Source organism: Malus domestica, chromosome 08 (assembly GCF_042453785.1).
Source record: "Malus domestica chromosome 08, GDT2T_hap1".
Classification (NCBI taxonomy): Eukaryota; Viridiplantae; Streptophyta; class Magnoliopsida; order Rosales; family Rosaceae; genus Malus; species Malus domestica.
This window is the reverse complement of record NC_091668.1, coordinates 27590639-27610019: the sequence shown is the minus strand read 5'-3', so window position 1 is coordinate 27610019 and position 19381 is coordinate 27590639. Positions and strand designations below refer to the sequence as shown.

The 19381-nt window shown below is 36.2% G+C and overlaps 2 protein-coding genes across 4 annotated transcripts; one reads left to right on the top strand and one right to left on the bottom strand.

Moving 5' to 3' along the window:
* Positions 1-2513: 2513 nt before the first annotated feature.
* LOC103421361 (nuclear pore complex protein NUP96) lies at positions 2514-9067 on the bottom strand. Its single transcript, XM_029107296.2, has 6 exons — positions 8759-9067; positions 5829-8417; positions 4296-4419; positions 3854-4002; positions 3125-3222; positions 2514-2964 (listed from the first exon to the last, which is right to left on the bottom strand). The coding sequence occupies exons 2-6, from the start codon at positions 8355-8357 to the stop codon at positions 2769-2771; spliced, it is 3096 nt and encodes a 1031-aa protein (XP_028963129.2). The 5' UTR covers positions 8358-8417; positions 8759-9067; the 3' UTR covers positions 2514-2768.
* Positions 9068-12944: 3877 nt separating this feature from the next.
* Positions 12945-19066, top strand: LOC103441846 (putative methyltransferase At1g22800, mitochondrial). Of its 3 annotated transcripts, none has more exons than XM_008380558.4 (11): positions 12945-13281; positions 13469-13549; positions 14116-14194; positions 14789-14930; positions 15025-15094; positions 15925-15989; positions 16088-16166; positions 16325-16412; positions 17267-17331; positions 17441-17530; positions 18760-19066. In XM_008380558.4, the coding sequence occupies exons 1-11, from the start codon at positions 13123-13125 to the stop codon at positions 18871-18873; spliced, it is 1032 nt and encodes a 343-aa protein (XP_008378780.3). In that variant the 5' UTR covers positions 12945-13122; the 3' UTR covers positions 18874-19066. The 3 variants fall into 3 exon arrangements, 1 of the variants encoding a protein (XP_008378780.3); XR_003775650.2 differs by having other exon boundaries at positions 12990-13281; positions 16325-16455; XR_011583344.1 differs by having other exon boundaries at positions 12991-13281; positions 17414-17530.
* Positions 19067-19381: the final 315 nt, after the last annotated feature.

The window sequence follows — 19381 nt, the reverse complement described above, 5'->3', positions numbered from 1 at the left end:
TGTTTATTCCGGAAAAATTGAACAACGGCGATCACGATTTCAAAATGCTCTCAACATTCGTCGGCAAGCATTACTCAAACCACTCAACCAGATTCATAAAAAGTTGAAAATCCCACTGAAACTGATCGGCAAAAATTTAAATTCAATTAGTTTATACGTTCGGCTGACCCCAAACCGAGTAATCTAACAGAATAGTTAATTTAGGTTAACCACATCCGTTAGGGGTAAAATTGACAAACTATAATATTATTTAGACTGGACTATTGTATTTGGGCTGATATAATAATGGGCTTTGTACTAACCATTAAATAAACTTTCAATATGGTTTTTGGTTAAAAGTTAAACTTTTCAAGCCCTTTTGGTTAGTTTTCCTTTTATAATAAGGAAAACTAATGAAAAGGGCTTGAAAACTTTGAGTTTTAACGATAAGAACAAAATAAAGGGTAAAGTGAATAGTACCAGGATTAACTTTTTAGTGTAAAAATGTGGTTTTTAGTTAAAGTAAACAGTACCAGGAGTTTTTCATTAAAGTTCCCTTTATAATACCATAACTTTTGTGAAGAAAAATTTCTAGAGTCAATAATCATGGATATAATTGCATGAATGGTACCCGGGTCATATATGTATTACGTACCGTCTTTTTAAAGAGTAATGCTAAATTTATCACATATTTGTGTCATCATTTGTACTGATTTCTAATAGAGGTAAGGCTCACCAACACATGTGAGTCATAATTCTATTAGATTAAATAGTACAAATATGTAGTAGGAGTAGCATTTTTTTTTAGTACGTTGATATTTTTACACTAAGGAGAGGGGGAGTTCGGCTAAGCCACACAATAGGCAACCTAATTTGGTATCGAATTCGCCATCCAAGAGATTCGAACCTAAGACCTCTCACTTCTAAGTGAAGAGGAATACTACCAGATCGTAGTAGTTGGGGGAGGAAAGAGAGAGAGACAGGCAATGATTAGTTATTATCTTGCCACCACTGCTAGTTTGGTTGAAATATTAATCTTAGAAGTGAAGCAAGATGCGTTGGAGGCTTGATCTAGACGCAACGGCCACCACTGCTAGTTTGGTTGGAAGAAATAACATGGTTGGTGTATCGATGACTGCTGTTTGCTTATATATTTCTGACTTCTTTTTCTTTTATATAGGGGAAGATGTGATGCTTTTGATTATCAATGTAGTAGTTATAACAACTTTGTCTAATTGCGACATATATTGAATAGATGTAAGACTGAGATTTTTTGGTTTACTCGAAACATGAGTTAGTACATTACGTATTATTATAACATATGGTTTATTGATTTATGTTTTGAGTATAAGAAAAAAAATTTAGTCCATTAAATTTAGTTAGTGATATTCTCAATTGAGATTTAGACGTCTGTGTGAATAATAGAAAATGGGTAGTACTATTTACACATCCATCTTTATGTTTCACACATCCTTGTTAACTTTTTACTATTGATTTTCTACAATTTATTCGATTCAACTTTATTTAGTATTAATTTCTTTTTTGGATAGTGCATTGCTCTTTGCACTTTATTTTTTTGTAACATATTTGTATTTGTACACTAAGAGAATGAAAAAAATAAATTATTATCAAACTCCACGCTATAAAAGTCGGAGTTAAGATCACTCATTTACAAATTAATAAAACATTATTAAATAGTAGTAGTGAGTAACCACATTATTAAGAGACCTAGTAAATCCACGTATAATACACATGCGAGTACATGTGTATGTTGGAAACTATTTTTGAATCCTATACACTTTTTCTTGTTCTCAATGATATAAAGAAAATACATGATTTTAAACAATTTGAACTACAAAGTCCTTAGAAATATTATTGTTCTTAAGGCTCTTTGATATTTTCAATCTTGCGTAAGAAATGGGATTGGCTAGCAGTTAAGACCAGTGGTAGATTTAGGCATTTTCTTTGCGGAGTTGTAAGCAATCACGCTCCATATTTCGAGTACATTGAAAAATCTCTCCCATCTTTGGAGCCAACAAGCATTCCACAAAACAAAAAGGCAGCAATGTTACTGAGAATTATATAATTGATCTATTCCTCCTTTTATGTTTATGTACGAGACCAATTTAGATTTATATTACTTACTCTTGATCTATTCCTCCTTTCATGATCATGTACGAGAACAAACGGACATACATAGCCCTATCAATTCATTTGATCAGATAGCCTAAAATTAAAAAGGATGGAGAATACAACAAACATCATACCCTAAAATATGATGGAAGGCTACGGCGGCAGGGGTGGAGGATAGTGGCGTGTATTTGATAATTTTTTAAAAGAAAAACTAATGAAAATAACTTAAAAACTTTGAATTTTAACGATAAAGACAAAATAAAGGGTAAAATGAATAGTACCAGAATTGACTTTTAGTGTAAAAATATAATTTTTCGTTAAAATGAACAGTACCGGAAGCTTTTCGTTAAAGTTCCATTTTTTAAATTTAAATGCATCTTGCCTTGACGGTAATTGTATAATAAGGTAGAAAAGACAATACGCATTACAATTTTTACTTTGGTGTACGGATACAAAATTATGAGTTCGAACAAAATTTTCCTGTAGCTTTTGTACTATAACATTAGTGAGATATATGCATATCCAGAATAGACCAACTAGAGTTAAGTGAAGGCTGCTGCTGAAGCAAAAATAACAAAATAATCACGCTTACAACAAGTGCCATGAAAAAGCACTCAAGCGCTCAATTTTCGGATGCCATGCCAATAGGGGGAAACCTACGTCGTAGCCTCCGAAAGAAAACATGTAAAGAGAGACACTGCCTCTTGCAAATGACTCGAGCGTTTGTCTTCAGGAATGGGAGCACTAAAAACGGTGTCAAAGCAACTTAACTGAACATCTCGTGTTGGTCCCTCGCCAATGTCGGATAAAAGCAAACTGCATATCTCATCCGCCATCTTCGAATACACTACCCTGTTTGGTAAATATGTCAATCTCATGATGACTGTAGAGCTATCTACGAACAAAAAATTAAAAATACCAGAGAGTGCTAACAAGCATGAGTTGGCTTAATAAAACCAAACAATTTTGCCTCAATCCATGCAAAAGCTCAGTCAAGGGTTGTTGAATGTACCTCACGTCAATTGGTAACCTGACACCCCAAACAGCCAAAGACTGGTTTAATTGACCAAGAAATTCCCTACAAGCAGAATTTCTGCTTTCAAGTGAATCCTGCAGCAAACAGAACATGGTGCTGAGCAATCATTGAGAAAAGAAAGCAGAATTTCTGCTTTCTGACATGATAAACATCCTGTTGCATTTTATCAATTACAGAAAGATTTAGAAATAAAAACGTTCTTCTTCTGCAGTCACAAGTCAGAACAATGGGGCTATATATCGTCTTTAAGCTATTTCCTAATCCTACCTCATGCTTATCTTGTTAGCTTCCTACTACCAAGATAAGTGCAATAGAAGATCCTGAAGTGCATCAGTAACTAGCACAATATCCACACTAAAGTCCTAAGCAATCAAGGCATGGATAACATTTCTCTCTCTTTAGATATATGCAATATTTTCATTTTAGGATGCTTTTACTTTATTTTCTGACTCTGAAATGTAGAAAACCTTTTTTGGTCAATCAAATGTGAAAAACCTTAACCAAGTATATCGGTCAAACTTCAGTATGACTGTAAGACATATCTTGTTCAAGCCGCTGAATTATGAGAAAGTGAGATGTCGCAATAGGGAAAACCAAGCTTTGGTGCTTCAAACAATGCAATCAGTATTACTATAATGCAGGGTTGACTATCACGCAGATCTACAAAACATTTAGAATCTTATCATGTAGGATAAGCTGTCATACCAATTCATTCATGGTATCGTTCACTTCCTGCAATGAACTTCTAATTGAATAGAATGAAATATAAATCCCAGCTCCGAGGTCCCAATTTTCAATTTCTGATTTGTGGTCCTCCATGGAAGTTGCAAGCCTCCATATTTCTGAGTGTTCGACTGCATTCAGAAAGGAAAAAGAAAATTACATATCCATGTTAACTAAAGCAAAATCGAGGCCCAAATTTAAATTTTGGAAACAAAATCAGTTAAAAGTACATTGTCCCTAAGCCAATCAACTACCTGCTTATAAATCAAAAAGGTCGCAGAAATAACTGTTCTACTATATACATACACTTAACAACCGAATGAAAAGTATACTTTGCTATGACAGATTCCTCATCAGGGATCCTACTAGAGTACATCCTGAAACTTAATGAAACTAAATGGAAATAGAAGTTATTAAATCATACCAGACAAGAATAATTTGTGAGCAACAGAAGTTACGAAAATAGCATGCGCTCTCTGCCAATTTGCGCATTCAAGAAAGTGTTCAAGAGCCTTCGCAAGTTCCCCATAGTAATTGAAATAAACAGCCTGCAATCCAGGAAAAATAAAATCATTCAAACAGCAGAATAATTAAGTCGGAAGACTGAATTCTAATTCCATTTCCAAGACTTTCAGATAAGCAACCAACAGGAAAAACACCAGACATCAAATTTTTCGCTTTTTTTAATTTTTTTTTTTTTTTTTTAGTATTTACTAACTAGAGGTCGCACTTGGTGCGATGGCAAGTGCCTTCGCCCATGAGCGGTAGGTCTCGGGTTCGAGACTTGGGAGCAGCCTCTCCATAAATGGGAGTAAGGCTAGCCGACATTCACCTCTCCCAGACCCTGCGTACAGCGGGAGCCTTGTGCACTGGGTACGACCTTTTTTTTAGTATTTACTAACTAGTAACTGCTGTCAATAAGATTTGAACTCAGCGCACATCAAATTTTTGGTTAGAAACTTATATAGTGATCTTCTGATGAAAATGAACATAGGGAACTCCAAACCCTTGGATTCAGAAACTGGAAATTGAGAATGTCTAACCTTGTATGCATTATAATTATGACAGTGATCATCTTATTGCCTCCGTCAGAAATTTAGACCACCCTACGATGAATTTGTGCTCATGATAAAGGACAGACCTCCTACACCCTCTATCAGCAATTCAGAACACTTATATGATTTGTGTTGTATGATTTCTTGAGCATTACCTAGTGTATATAAGTAGAAAAAGGGATGCTTAGATAAACAGTATCCCCAAACAGAATAACCGAGTGTTTGTCTTACTCTGTTACATGCCTGGTGAATCCTAAAGAAACTAAAAGTCAATAACAGCAGACTGGTAGCCAATAGATTTCTTCTCAAAGAAAGGCTGAAGCAGGGCATTTCAAAATCTTGTCTCATATTTGTTTGGTTTGTGAATTTAGGGTCTATTTGGATGGATGAAATTAAAAGAGGAATTTAGATTTTTTTTATTTTTTTTATTTGAATTTATTGGTAGAAGTTCAGAAATATTAATTTCTGATTGTTAGTAAAATTCATATATGCATTTACTTATTTAACAAAAAAAAAAAGGTTTTGAAATATTCAAGAGAAAAGGATTGTTTGCAATCCGACATTTTTTGACATGATCAAATTTATACGTAAATATCATGGCCATAAGATAATTAATACTTTAACTCTTGCATCCAAATGGATCCTTATAAAATTTCAAATAAGACAAAAAAAGATGACGAAAAAAAATAGGAGTTTTCAAGTATAAGGAATAACAAACCATTTCGAAATAGAATAGGGTTTCAAACTGAATAAATGGTTAGTCATTGTCAACAAGCTACTAAGGTCATTGTTTATTGGTAAACATGATTTATGTTCCAAGTATGATAACATAGAGGGCATCATAATGAATTTTGGTTATACAACTATACAGTGAATCAGTAAAATGGGAAAATATGACATACCATAGCCTCATGAAGCCATGCCTTAGGAATACCCAAGTCCTCAATGGCTTGGCGTTGTGATTCTTGCGAACTCCAGGATTCACAGTATTGGAACAAGATTTCCCGAATAAGATTAGAGTGAAGATATGGAAAATCTTCACAATGGGGCATGTGAAGGACCACATAGATCGCCCAATGACATTGCCCAAGACACAACAGCTGGGAAACAAATCCCATGTCAAGAACATGAAGATCCTTAGAACTGATAGCCCCAACTGATTCCAACACTGCACGCTGATGCCAGATCATATGGTAATCAAGTGGATCATGTGTTGACGAGAAGGCACTAAACATGGACTTTAGAAAGCCAACTTCACTTTCTTCACTGGCATGAAGCAGCATCAGATAATACGATAGGTCATAACGTTTCACCACATTCAAATCCTCAGCCTCTTCTACCAGTCCTTCATCAATGTAGACAGGAACAGGGTATGGAGCCTTACAATCATCAAGAAGATGTTGATAAGTGCGAAATATTTTGGGTAATGAAGTGTTAGGTTCTAATTGATACCACATCAACAAACCTAGAAACCTTTTCCAATCAATGTTAACATCATGAAAAGCACCATGGATATTACCAGCAAGCAACTCATAAAGCCTTATCCTGTCTTTCTCAATGAAGTTGAAATCGAGCCCATTGATCCTCCAACGATCAAGTTGTTGAGCAACATCAGTACGATTGACTATGGACCCACCGGCCTGACTCAACAAACAAGCCAATCTTACATCTCCCTGAGAAGCAGCAATTTCCACAGCAGCATCCAGCTGACGCCCACTCAAAAGTAATAATATATATTCCAGATAGCTGGACTCATTCAAGGAGCTTATCTTTTCTTGTACTCGATGGGAAACATTCTCTTGCAACCAACAGCTAAACTCTGCCCTCCGAATAAGAGGTAAAGCTTCCGGGTCGACTTGTTGAGAAGCCTCCTTCACATCCTGCACCATTTCTTCCTCACTATCAGCACCCAAGGATTTTGATCTTCCACCATTTTCCCTATCAGAAAAGAGAACTTTAATCAGTTCCCAAATCATTATTTGGTGTGTCAAAACCAAACGGGAAGATGAAGATAGGCCGGGAACTTCCAGCTGCTTCTCAATAATATCTACATAGCTCCTGCAAATCTGTGTAAGCATCAAGCGGTTGGAGACAAGCTTTTGAAACCTCAGGTTGAATGGTCCAAGTTCAATCTCCTTTGTCTGATGAGATATTCTCTTGTGAAGATCTAATGGAGAATCAATAGCCATGTCAACAAGTTCCTCCCTAACTTTGTTGTTTTCATCTCGAACAACACTGTCAATAGCAACCTTCTCTATATTGATTATGGATGACAGCATCTTTGGAGAACCGTTACTCCCTACTGGTGTTCCAGCATGCACAAGGATTCCATTTGGGCCCCATCCTACTCGAAATGACCTACCCATAAACAGACCTGCATCAACTATGTTGCAAGAATGTTTTCTGGTTACTGGTGATTCATGTTTGAGATCAAGCTGAAAACCTTCTTTCAATGTCTTAAGGGGCATGGCCTTATTTTCCTGGGCCATTAGAATGGCTCCAGGAGAATTTGAGTCAAAACTACCATGCTTGTACTCAAGTAATGCCAGCGGGGTTTTTCGCACAGCTGGTGGAGTAGATCTCTGACTCATCCTCTGAGAAGTAAAGGATGGATTATAATGTGCAGGGATACGATTCAAATCCTCAGCCTCCGCTTCCTCATCATGAAACATCAACATTCTCATTTCTTTCATCTTTACTGGGTCAAGCCCAAGATGAGCAGGAAGAGAATGTGACAGCACAACTCCAGTGGGATCTATTTGGTTTTCTTCATCAACATCAGAAATATCACCATTGTTCATTTCCACAAGATCTTGGGCTGAAGCAGTATCTTCCATCATGATGTCTTCTTCATCATCTTCATTCAATCCAAATCTGCTGAAATGATGGACAAAGAATTTCCATTCCCCGCTTTCTGGATTAAACGAAATAAAGCGAGCTCCTTGTCCCTCCACACTCTTCCTCAACTTTTTCACAATATTATCTTTCTGTCTCTTGTCAATATTTGACGGTCTAGTTTGTAGCACCAAAGTTACTTCGGCAGGCTTGTTAAGGCCTTGGCCAACCAAAGGCTTGACAGCTTCATCTTCATACACGATTACCTCATGCCTGTGGAACTTGACAATATTATCTAACTTCAAACACCTAATATCAGTCTTCCCAGGATACTTGACAGATCCATGACCAAGTCTCCCAACTGTGAAGTCCAACACTCGGCTACAAAAACCAGGATCTGCATATTCCCGAGCAGCCAAATCCTCCAAAGAGGGATGTGTATAGTAATCAGCAGCTTCTAAAGTTGGTAAATAAGTTAAGGATCCTTCAAGGCGACTAAAAGTCTCAGACAAAGAAATGCCAGCATCCCGAGAGACCCTTCGTTTCTTGTGTTGACATGCTACTTGTGAATTAGGAGTTCCAGAATCAATGCCCATTCTGCAGGGTTGTAACAATCGATACGATGCTTCAAGTATAATAAAGTTCACAATAAGTCCCTGAAAATGTGGAACATAAATCGAACTTTAACCACGAATATTAAAAATTAGTACTCGCAATAGTACAGCATCCATGAATATAATTCTTCCCCAAATAATGGGAGAAATCGTTACATCGACACCGTAAGGGTGTCCAGAACTACAAATTGACATGATGAAGGGGAAGAAACCCCAAAATTTTAAACCAAATTGGGCTTCTCCAAAACCCTACTAACACACAATTGCAAGACTAAATTACCAAAAATAAAATGCCCCAACTTCAGTGACCCAGTAAAAAACTAACACCATCAAATCAAAAGGAATCAAAAGAAATCATCAGTGAGCTCTGAGTAAAAGCTTACACTGCATTCAGCTCCTGTTCCGCTCGGTTTCAGCCAAGTCAAGCATTTGAGACTACTCTCAGTTCCTCCATAATTTTGTCGGCTACCATTTCAGAGCACAACCCTAAAAAATCAGAGGACTGCAACTTCAATGGAGCACAGCAAAGAGAAAATTTAGTGGTCCTCCTAAGCGTTCGAAATAAAAGACGGAGAAGAAGTAAGGGGGTTTTGCGGCGTCGGAGAGGGGATGGGCTTTCTCTTTATCGCGCGCTTTGTCCAAACCAAATATGAGTGGTCTAATTTCAGTTTTTTTTTTATTTAAATTTTGTTAGTCTAATACCTAGTTTGGGAGTGAGGTGCTTAAAAGAAAAAACACCCATGAATAAAAGTTGTGAGGATTTTAGGTGTTTGGTAAACTGAAAAAGAATGGCTTATTTTGAAAGCTGCTGTGAGAATAAGCTGAAATCAAAGGAAAAAGCTGAAGCTGCTATTTGCAGCTTTGGAAAACTGGTTTTTTTTCAAAGCACACGGAGTTACAGTGTTTCTTTAATGAAAAGACCTACTATTAGACTGCTTTTTTTTTCCAAAAGCACTTTTACAAAAAAAGTTTACCAAACACTTTGCTGATTTATTTCACAGCAGTTTTTTTTCAAAGCACAGCAATACCAAACCAGCCCTAAATGGTCTCAGATGATCATATAATTCCTCAATTTGGTTTCTATTCGTAAATATGATCTTTAACAATGCAGTCCTTCGTTGAAGATTCTGTCAATAATTCTATTAATCTATCAATCTAAATTTGTGCATCACCGTTTGGAGTAGTTGCAAGGAAGAGAATAAACAATCATGAAATAAAGTACCGGTTTGATATTGACTAAAAGTTCTCCAGTGTCAAGTATTAATATGGCACATGTTGAAACTAAATTTTCGCACCGCTGTTAGTGAAGTACTTGTTCGGCCACCTGCAAGGAAGAGAATAAATAATCATGAAATCCCCGGGCTAGTCCTGGCCAAAAGTTATTCGACAGTCAAGTTAATAATAAAGGGTTTATAAAACTCAAGTAGTGGGTATGTATGCGGGACGCATAACATCAAATTAGTTTGATGAACCCTAATAAGGTATATTTATAGTAGTTGAGAAAGGAACCTTTTTAAGATAGTGATTCTGTGATAAACTAGAAGAATCCTAAATAATATTTAACATTAGTTATTATTTCTTCTTAAGATTGTAACTACATGTGACTCAAGTCAATCTGTGGGAATCACCAAGAATATAAGAAACCTTAATCGGATCAAGCTTCCATGTCTTGTGGAACAAGTAGATCATTCTCAGCAAGGCATGCAAGCCTTGCCTACCATTCTAGGGTCCATCATATTGTGGTGGCACCGTTGATCCATTTACACAATTCAGCCAAATTGAAATCGTTTAGTCCATGACCAGACTACAGAGGCATACTCACTCCATTTCGCCTTACTTTGGTCAGTGGTTATTTATGGATTTGGATCCTAGGGATCAACGTATGTGGATTGTTGATAAAAAATCATTCGTCCTAATTAATTTTTTTTTTATATTTTAAAAGTGAAGTAGCCTCATTTTACATGAAAAATATAAAAAAATGAAACAATTGTGACGGCACAATTTTTTATCAACGGTCCGCATGCGTTGATCCCTAGGATCCTCAGGAAGGGGATCCGGCGAGTATCCAATTCCGGTATTTATGGCCCTAAATGTCCTTCTTGAGGATCTTTACCAAGGACCACATTTCTCAGAGTGAGTCAGAGTAAATATCGCCCAAAAGTTTTCGTACATGTGTCAATCTGGCTTTGTAACCAAGGCTTGGTATAGGAATCATTCTTAATTCAAGTGTGAAGGGTGGAATTGGATCCTCTCCTAGACAACTGCTCGGGATCCTCCTGATCGGTGTTAGTAGGTCATTAGATTTTTATCCAACGGTTATAAACAGGGGACATTCTTAAAATTATAATAATTGTAGCCATTAAATAAAAATCTAACGGCCCACTAATCTTGATCAGGAGGATCCCAAAGATTTGCCTTGGAGAGGATCCAATTCCATGAAAGGTATCAAAGATCGTGTCGTTCATGCAAATTGATTGTGAGCAATCATGACGGTTTATGTCATCAGTCGCATTGCGTGTGCATGAATGCCAAGAGTTGCTTTTTGTGGTCCTAAGGCAAGAATTGTTAGAGGCAGATTCTATGCCCTCCCATTTCCCGTGCCCTTTTGTTTTGTGTGGTCATGGTTAAGTCACATCAACATTTTATATTATTTTTTATAGAGATAATAAGACAAAAAGGAATAGTAATATAAAATGTTGACGTGGCTTAACCGTGACCACACAAATAGGAGGGCACGGGAAGTGGGAGGGTAGAGAATCTGCCTCCAAAATTGTTTCATGGCACAGATCTTGGGGTACGTCGTTCTAGATTCAGTGGTTACAATGCTAAAAAAAAAAAATTGAAATTCTAACGGAATTAGTAAAAAGCTAAATCGGATAAATGATCTATGTGATCATAAAGCATTCGGAAGATAGTCTTTGTACTAAAAAAACTCGGATTTAAACCCATGTGGTGTACTCCATTACCAAATTTAGTCCAAAAATAATTTTTCTATTAACCATCTGTTAATACATGGGTAAGATTGTACTTTGATGTGTGCACTTTCTTCTTCATGCATCTACCCTATGCAACCCCAAAACTCACTTTGCACAAAAGAGATCATTTTCAGTTTTCCATAGAGCTACCACTACAACCATGGCGGCCACCGTGTCTCTGTGGGCCAATGGAAAATTGTTATAGTTGATTTTTCTCATTTTCGTTAGGATTTTCTCAGGAAACAAACAGACTCTCTATCTCTCTCTCTCTCTCCATTATCCTTCAATTTTACGTTTCTAAGATTTTATTGCAATGTTTAACAAATTCGAATTTAAATTCAAAATTCATTGCACCGTTTGCAGGTCAAGAGTTTCGAAATGGCATTCTCCAACTCGACCTCCATCACCAGCAATAAATTTAGGTTTCACTTCTCATTCCTTCATCATAATTTCCCTATTCAATTTCTCCAAACTGAAACGTATTTTTTTTCAGGTTAATTTTTGTTTCATTAGTAGGGAGATGACATCGTTGAGCGAGCTATGCCTGGACTCGAATGAAATGTCATCGCCGATGCCAGCGATGTATCATCGGCGGAGATGAATCCTCGTGGTGTATCACCAAAGGAGATGAATCCTCGGTGGTGTATCACCAATGGAAATGAATCCTCGGTGGTGTATCACCAACTAAGATGAATCCTCGGCGGCGAGGGCCTAAGAGTCGAGTTTGGCCCATAGAGACACGGTGGTAGCTCTGTGGAAAACTGAAAATGGTCTCTCCTTTTTCTCTTGCGCGAAGTGAGTTTGGGGGTTGCGTAGGGAAGATGCAGGAAGAAGAAGGTGCACACATCAGAGTACAATTTTACCCATGTTTTAACAGATAGTTAACGGAAAAATCACTTTTTGACTTAATTTGCTAACGGAGTACACCACAGAGGTTTGAATCTGAGTTTTTTTAGCACAAGACTATCTTCCAAATACCTTATGATCACATGGATCATTTATCTTATTTGGCCTAGCCAAAAAATCATTACTCCACATTATAACAAAATTCAAGAACCAATATTCACGCATTTTAAATTCAGGGAAAAAAGCTCCAATTGAACTGCAATTTAGTGATTATTGCTCTAATTTTTTCTAATATTTTTATCATCTAAATTGCAATATTTTAAAAATCTCCGTCTAGATGTTAGGCGGCTGGTCACCGTCCCGATTAATGATTAGGCGTTTGAAAATTAAGAAAAGACACCTAGACCTACTGAAGTGCTCGTCTGGACCTTCTAGGCACTCACTTAGGTTATGATTCACTTATACGTGAAATAGATAACTTTTATTTTTGCATTTTATTTTTTTCAATAAATTGTAAGAGACTTGTTGAATACTTAAATAAACACACATTATATGCTTTTTTCAATGTTTTCATTATGTTCCAATAACTCATAATACATATTTCATTTTATTTTGTAGTTTATGATGAAATTATATGTATATAAGTATAAATAGACACTTAATTACACGAAATATAATAGATTTAATTAAATTCGTCTAGTCTCTTAGATGCTAAGGCCTAAGCCGCCGCCGACTAAGCTTAGCGTCTTTTAAAAGCTTGCTAAATTGTTATAAAATTAAATTTTTTATTAAAATTAATCACTGTCCGATGATCATTTCAAAATAATGAACGTTGTAATCCGTCCGAAGCACTTCGGTGATAATTGAGGGGGTAGAAACGGACATTGCATTTGATAAAAACAAAAAGGTGGAGTGGAGTTCAAAAGATGAGAGGCTTGTACCGGAGGAGCTCGCTATGGAGGACAAGAACAGAAGCTCCGCACTCACTCTTCTTCTTCTCAAATGCTCTCTGTACCGACGCCAACATTGATGGGGTTCAAAGCTCCAGGATCAAGGTCTTCGATCGCCACTTCAGACGCAAACAGGTTCTAATTTCCTCTCTTTTCTTTTTCCCACAAATTTTTGTAAAAGCATCTAGCTTTAGCAATTTCCAATTGGGTTGAGAGATGGGCATTCTGATAAATTATTGGATTAATTAAAGTTCATTTTTTTTCTTCTCAGAAATGAAAATAATAATAAAAATTGTTGTTTGTTATTGTTGTTTGTGTGCAGCTTGATCGAGCTGCTTGGTTGATGCGTTCCAAGGATTCTTTTGTTGATACTGTGGCTGAGAATCTATTGGATCGTTTGGAGGTAAAAACCCAATTTCTTTTTCAATTTACTTTAACTTTTTATGTTTAAATCTATTTGTTCTACTTAAGGAATGAATTACGATCAGAACAGAGAATTTTGCTACTATAATTTGTTGGCTTCATTACTGTTTAAAATCTATTTCTGATGGTAAGAACACTGCTCGTGACGATTTATTTAGTTTGGCATCTGTTTGACATTGCATATCTTGAGCTGTTCTATAGCCGATGAGCACGGTACGTCATCAGCTGTTCTCTGTGGTTTTCATAGGACTCTGGTGATTTGTAGAATGCCATTTCCTTGAGTGCCTCTGTGCTTTTGAAAGTCCCTGTGTACATCTTTCTGAAAGGCTTTTTTATGTTTCTGTCTATGGTGCTCAATATTCAAAGAAAAATATTTCACTTTGTATTTAAGAATATGTATTTGTTATAAGAGAAATGATAACTTCCATTGCAAATTTGCAATGTTAGGGCTATGCAAAATGTTAGAACCCTATTATGTCATTGCATTTACACTGCTAGTATTTTCTTCCCTCTTGTGTATAAATTTCCATGTGTATCATATTGAAGGACTGCAAGAAAACATTTCCAGCGGCATTATGTTTAGGAGGTCAATTGGAAGCTGTCAGGCGCTTGTTACGTGGTCGTGGTAAGAAATTAGTTTTGTAATACCTTTCTCCTTTAGGCTTTCTATTAGCTTTAACATATTGTCCGACATGTAATTTTCATGGTTAATGAGATTAAATGGCTATTTCAAGCCTTATTGATGAAAATTATCTTATTACAAATGATGCTATTCAGGAAGTGAGTGAAATGATTTTGTGTTGCCAGAGAGGTCCCGGTTGTTCCATGTTCTACATTTTCCACAATAAGATTCTATGTAGTCTCGAATCTGTGTTTTGTGCTGGTGATTGTCTAACTTAGCTTCCCCAGTGATGTTTAATAAGAAATAATGGTATGATTGTTATTGAATTGGTACCACTCACCAATCACCAATTTCCTACCATGTACCACAGTAGCATCCATAAGTAGAGCCTTAACAGAAATGGTCTGTGTGTGTGTGCGTGTGTGACACAAGTGGACAAGTGGGAACAAAACAACCCAATCACACTAGTAGTTTCCAAGATAAGCTGACTAAGGCAAAAGCAAGGATATATATATGGTGGCATATTGTGATTCCTCAAGTACAGTCTTACTTAGCTTTTTTTGTTTTTGTTTTCATCTTTATTTTCGCCAATGCTAGGTGCCATTGAAAAGCTCATTATGATGTCTGCATCATCTGACATGGTAGAACTGTGTAGAAATGCTGAGCGTGAGTTACAAACTGAAAACATTGAAACATCCTTTATGATTGGTGACGAAGAGTTTTTGCCCGTTAAGGAAAAGTATCTCTCTACATTTAATTTCTTGGTTTTGGTTATGTTCTATCTTGAGGGATTTTTAATTTTGATAAAATATCCTCTAATTTTATGTGTGAAGTTCTGTGGATCTGGTATTAAGCTGCTTGGGACTTCACTGGACAAATGATCTTCCAGGAGCCATGATACAGGTTTTTTTACCCTTTCATTGTTGTGTGCCTGAACATTCAAGTTCAATGTTAGTTTTGGTATTTGGATCTGTTATAACTCATGTGAGGGTGATGCAAAGAATTCATAGAACAGAATATAACAAAACACTTGTTAAAACTTGCATGTTTTATATTTATACACTGTGCTCTGAAAAATGCTTATTTATGTTATGGCTCTTCATTTCATATATGTACCTTCAAAACTATATAGATGATTTTAAATTTAAGCTGTTAGAAAATTATACTTTTTTCTTTTACTTTACAAAGGATTTATTAGCTTTTGGTCAAATTCCTAAATCATATTGAAAAATCAAATTCAGAACTTTGCAACTTTCAAAGGAGAACTACATAAGCTTGCATTTGCTGAGAAAATACGAATTTATGAGACATACTCGTACATCGACCGAGACATGAGAAAAAAAATCTGCACGATTTGAATGAAACAGTATTTTTCAGTATATCAAATACCTAACTTACTTATAAAAACATGTACAAAAACTCTTTCGTAATTGTTAACACCTTATTGAAAAGTTATATCAGTTACTTTTAAAGGGAGATATTCTGCTTATAGCAGTGTAGTTTTGTTGGTTGATGATGAAACATGATTGCTGTTGCTCTTATGCAGTTAATTCACACAAATTTATTAGTGATTTTGATGTGTAGCCTTAATTTTTTTTCTCTATTCATTTATCTGTGTTATATAATCCAGAATGTTATCATTGTTGTCATCATCGTCATCGTCATCATCATCATCATAGAGTTCAGAATGTAACTGCATGAAAATATCTAAGACAAATGTTTATATTTGACAGTGCAGATTGGCATTGAAGCCAGATGGCCTATTTTTAGCAGCGATTCTGGGTGGAGAAACCTTAAAGTTGTTTATTCTTTGTTTACTTGTCAGTTACATTGAAACTTGAAAGTAGTTTAATTTTTTAATTTGTTGATGATTGACTTATCCTTTTTTGTTACTAGAGAGCTGAGAATAGCGTGCACCGTGGCACAAATGGAGCGTGAAGGAGGCATCAGTCCACGAATATCACCTTTGGCGCAAGTATGTAATATGTTGCATAATTGCTTTCATTTGTCCACGAATATCACCTGAGATTGTTTTTGTTTCCATGCTCTGTTATTTTAGGTTTCCTGTAAAATTATATTATTGTGTGGTTAAAAATCAGCTCGTAAACCCTTCCACACATTTTCCTTTCTTAGGTGCGGGATGCAGGCAATCTTTTGACCAGGGCAGGCTTTACCCTTCCAGGTGTTGATGTGGACGAATTTGTAGTAAGATATCCAAGTGGTGAGACTTTATGGCTAATGCTTCTTGGACGTTCCATGTCTCAGTTAATATGTTCGCTCCTTCAATGTTCCATGTCTCAGTTAATATGTTTGTTCGTTCAATTTTAGGTTTATATGGTGTTTATTTAAGCTTAATTGCATGTTATCGCATGGTTGAGAAAATAATTATGGGCACTAAGTCCTTTACAATGAAATGGTGCATTGCACATGGAAGACAGAAAGTCCATTTGATGCTATCTAGAAGAAGTGGTAACTGGTGTTAGTATACTTATGCTGGTTGATTCTTAGATTTATGGTGCCCTATGTAGAGATTGAAAATATGGCTCTAATATACACACTCATGTAAAAAGGGCCTATATGACATATTATAACCCACTTTGTATATGAAATTTATATATTTCAAAGAGGGTCTACATCTAAAACAGTTTGGTGATCCTTTAACTTTGGGGGCCTGTTTCATGTTACTATTTGCATATGGCTATGGCAGGCCCTAGTTTTTCTGCCTTGCATTCAGACTGTTTAAAAGTATTCAACATGCCTGGAAGGCAATTACTTGATTATCTGATCCAAACTTGGGGCCAACCTTTAATTTTCCCTGACTTTCAGCTCATTTTTCTGTTTGTTTTTAAGTTTTTAGTTTTTTTAGGTTGGGCAGGAAAGGGGGTGGGGCCTTGTATGCCAAAAAGATGACTGATTTGGGTAGCATTGAATTTAAAGTCCTCAGTTCTACGAACTTTATTCTTTTTTGAACCGAAGTATCTTTATTTTGCAATATTTTATTTTAATGAATTTCCTCTCGTTATCCCTGTATCCTAAGTCTTAGTCATTATTTATTTTTCTCTCCGTTCGGTGTAGCTCTGGATCTTATAGAACATTTGCGTGCAATGGGTGAAACCAATGCTCTGCTACAAAGGAACACTGTAAGATACATTTACTTTTGGGATAAACAACTTTGTTTCTTTACATTATCATTGTAAGATATATTTACTTCTGGATTGATAGGTGTGATATGCTTGTAATTCAAACCAGATTTTAAAGAGAGAAACGGCCCTGGCCACCGCAGCAATTTATGATTCTATGTTTGCAGCAGAAGATGGCACCATCCCAGCAACCTTCCAGGTGAGCACATGATAAACTCCCTTACAAGTGATGGCTTGAAAAATAGATAATGAAATAACCGTCGTAACTGGGAAGAACAAAAGGATAAAGGCCGGTGTGGACATTCTGGATGGTTGGGTTTTTCGTGCGTATGCCAATTGCTGACACCAGATGCCCGTCTCCCTTTTCCGGTTGACTGGCAGTATAATTTTTTTTTCTTCTTAGTCAAATGGCATAGGTTTCTTGCTTAGATTTTAGGTCTTAACACTCGTGCATTAAGACCTAAAATTTAAGCATGTAGGGTTTTTCTGTACCTTAAAAGAAGCAACCCCGTCGAGGATGGGATAAAAATCTAAATAAACTGATGAAAATGGGTGCCTGTCAAAGAAGTGCTACTAGCATTATGAAATATAACAAGCCGGTTGTCCGGCCAAGGGAGCCGGGTGAGCAAATGCACACCGGGACCAAATCTGGACATTAATGTTGATCAGAGAGTTTCTGTCTGTGCGTGTGTATATATATTAGAAAATGTTGTTATCTCATACTATATGTTGCTTACGAGACTATTAACCAAAACAATTGAACAACTGGATTCTTTGTTGTTGTGTTGTTTGAATTTGTAGTCTAATAATATAAAATGTGGCAAGAGAACACTTTCACATGCTACATGAAACTACAAAATGTAAAATGTAATTCACATATTATACGCTGTATTGAATGGTTTTTCAATACTTAACAAATTGAAAGTAAAAGTTTCCTTTTATAAATGACTGAAATTGGTGGTTCCGCTGGAATCCGTCATCTAATTTTTCATGTTGTATGCTTATCTGAGATCTAAAATTGTCCAAAGGGACGTGGATTGGACAATGCTAATTTTTCTAAATGTACCATTCGAAAACATTCAGGATACTGAACACCGATATAAACTTAAGTTGTTCGATCAACCAGCCTTTGTCCATCCACCCTTGCTTGTCTTTCGATTTGTTTTAGTCTTGTTAACTGAGAGTGTTCAAGCTGCTATTGTCTAGGATGTGTACGCAACCTATTCTAACGCAGTTTTGTTTTCCTCTCATATGTTGTCCGTGCCATGGACTCGTCTCTTATACTGTATCACTGAAGTTATTTGGAGATCTTAGTCCCACACTTCATTTGATCACTATCATATCTGTATTTGTGCACGTGTGTAACAAGCTGATCCAGAAACTCTGCTCTTATCGAACGAATGCGTCTGTGTGTTGTTGGATTTGCAGGTGATTTATATGACAGGGTGGAGGGACCATCCATCTCAGCAGAGGGCAAAGAGGAGGGGGTCGGCAACTGTATCTTTTCAGGACATCCAGAACCAATTTGGAAGTGAGGATTGATCTCTTTATGTGCTCACGTTTTCTAAGCAAATGAAGGTCGACTGAGAGGAGAAAGTTGTACGACCAAAATGTGGGGTTCGGTCAATCAGAATATTGGGCGATTGTTTTATGAGGGTTTTAACGAAACACTTTCGCTACTGTTCATTTATAACGAAAATGACATTTTTACCCTAAAAAGTAACTTCCGTTACTATTCATTTACAATACTTTTTTGTCATTTTGATTAAAATTCAAAGTTTTCAACTCATTTTCATTAGTTTTCTTTTTTTTTATTTCATTTTATTTTTATTGATAATTTTCTAATTTTTATTAGAAAAATTTGCATAAATACCACTAAAAATGAAATAAAATTGATTGTTCTAATGAATCTTACGTCCAAAGTGTTGAACTAACCAATTTCAAAAACAATGTTTCAGAAAAATGATGAGTGTAAGGGTTATATGATGGGTTAAGAGTGTCTAATTAGTTTGACAGTCAAAATTTAGTTTTTTACCATTTTAGTCAATTG

Excerpts from the sequence above, each read along its gene's own strand:
- LOC103441846 (XM_008380558.4), top strand. The coding sequence starts at position 13,123 with ATGAGAGGCTTGTACCGGAGGAGCTCGCTATGGAGGACAAGAACAGAA. Across the intron at positions 15,990-16,087 it reads CTGGGTGGAGAAACCTTAAA|AGAGCTGAGAATAGCGTGCA; the intron begins GTTGTTTATTCT and ends TTTTGTTACTAG. Across the intron at positions 16,167-16,324 it reads GAATATCACCTTTGGCGCAA|GTGCGGGATGCAGGCAATCT; the intron begins GTATGTAATATG and ends TTCCTTTCTTAG.
- LOC103421361 (XM_029107296.2), bottom strand. The coding sequence starts at position 8,357 with ATGGGCATTGATTCTGGAACTCCTAATTCACAAGTAGCATGTCAACAC. Across the intron at positions 4,420-5,828 it reads CATGGCTTCATGAGGCTATG|GCTGTTTATTTCAATTACTA; the intron begins GTATGTCATATT and ends CCTGGATTGCAG. Across the intron at positions 2,965-3,124 it reads AGGTTACCAATTGACGTGAG|GGTAGTGTATTCGAAGATGG; the intron begins GTACATTCAACA and ends TTTACCAAACAG.